Raw genomic sequence first — 1838 nt, forward strand, 5'->3', positions numbered from 1 at the left:
TATATGCAGCCTATATGATGTCTTTTCCATAGCAGTTGATTTTTCTGCCTGTCTGGCCCCCCTGCTAATTTGCAGGGAATGTACCCATACCCAAATGCCATTTCTCACTAGTTGTGTTCTTTACCTGCTCGTCTTGCTAGTTTCTATATTTGCAATTTTAAAAACAAACAAACAAAAAAACCACAAAAAAAATCAACCTTGTGGAGCTGCTGCCCTAGTAAATACAGTGGAATTACATTGAAAGTGTGCATGTGTTCAAAGTTTGTCATGTGCAGAGCTATGGAAATGTTAAGAGTTGGAGGAATCTCTCATTCCTTTCAAATACATCCTATTCACTGTATGCTTAGAAGTCTTGACATAGTGCATTTTTTTTAAACTGGAAAAGATTCTCTCAGGAAGGCACAGTTTGTGCTAAAACTAAGATTCTTGTAAATACACAAGTGATCATGCACTACTGGTTTAAAAAAACCCCAAATAATTTGGTTACTTAGTTTCTGTTAAAAATCTCTTAACTAGCAAAAAAATCAGTTAGTCTTACATGTATGTATTCTAACTGGTTTATACATATGATTTTTTTGTTTTGTTTTGTTTTTTCCCAACACTTTAATTTGCCTATATAGAAATACGTTTATGGGAGAGGTACTGCTTTTTTAAATCTGCTATTCGTATCTTGAGCAGTCTGATTTCAAATGCTTTGTTAGCTAGGACATGACAAATTGGAAAGTAAGTAGTTCCTTTTTCTCCAACGTTTTCGAGCCTTACATTGACCAAAGGTTTACTAGACTGTATCAGAAAAATGTCCACATTGCGAGCCTGTGCCTGGTTTCTCTCTTGGGTCATCTGAGTACATAATTTTTTTCCCATCTGAAAGTCTATTAATTTTTTTTCCCAAAAAAAGATTGATTTGAATTGCAGGTGGGCATTATGGTTTTTTAGTATTTCCTGACCATCTTTAAAAGGAGGAGTACTCTTGGTCAGTAACCAAGATACTGTAATCTAAGGTTCTTCTGATTTGTCAGCATTATGTTTCCTTCTTGTAAGTTCTGAGTCATTAAATAGTTAATAGCTCACCAGATCAATTACAAATTCTGTTAATTAAAAAAAATAAGTTAAAAAATTAAAATTTAATTTTTAAAAAAAGTTGAGGGTACTAGCCTAGAAATGTAACAGTTACTGTTCAATGTATAACAGGGCGCTTTGAAGAAGAATTTATCAAAATGCGTATGGAGAGACTGCAAGCTTGGATGACGAGGATGTGTCGCCATCCTGTTGTCTCAGAAAGTGAAGTTTTCCAGCAATTTCTCAACTTCCGAGATGAGAAGGTAGGAAATAAAGTTCACACCCAGACTGTGTTTGAGGAATTGCTCACCCCTGCCATCCCCATTCAGACTAAGAGTTCAGCTTCTCATTTGTCTGCCCCCCTGTGGGCAGTAGCCACGAGCTGAAAACTGCTAGGTTTAGTAACTAACTTTGCTGATTGATCAAAATGAGGCATAAAGTTGCATGTGTGAAATGCTATATGCTGTTCCAAGGGAGGTGTGCTCTTTAAAGTAGCTTTGTTGCCAGTCTTTTAAGGACAGTTTGTGTCTTCCAGCAGAGTAGAAACAGAAAACAACTCTTCTTGGCTGTTGCTCTGATCTGTCTCTGTTGGGCTTACTAATTACTGCAGTCCTCTGATTGGTACTGCTTTGCTAACAGAAGCTACTTTGAAGCAGATCTAGGATGTGTCTTATCCTATATTTACACACACCCCTCCAGGAGTCTTCACTGGAATGGGTTGTAATTGTATTATGCTGCAGTCTTACATGATATAACTGGCTCTCTTTTATTATTCCCAT

At 36.8% G+C, this 1838-nt stretch overlaps 1 protein-coding gene across 1 annotated transcript in view; it reads left to right on the forward strand.

Annotated features, from left to right (window-relative positions):
- The window catches only part of SNX9 (sorting nexin 9), a 42195-nt gene that overhangs the window by 22490 nt on the left and 17867 nt on the right, over window positions 1-1838 (forward strand). The window contains exon 9 of the mRNA XM_009644301.2: window positions 1192-1322. Within this exon, the coding sequence (XP_009642596.1) occupies window positions 1192-1322 (131 nt within the window). The remainder of the gene's footprint in view (window positions 1-1191; window positions 1323-1838) is intronic.

The sequence above is a fragment of the Egretta garzetta genome, unplaced genomic scaffold (genome assembly GCF_000687185.1).
Source record: "Egretta garzetta isolate BGI_Z169 unplaced genomic scaffold, ASM68718v1 scaffold397, whole genome shotgun sequence".
NCBI lineage: Eukaryota > Metazoa > Chordata > Aves > Pelecaniformes > Ardeidae > Egretta > Egretta garzetta.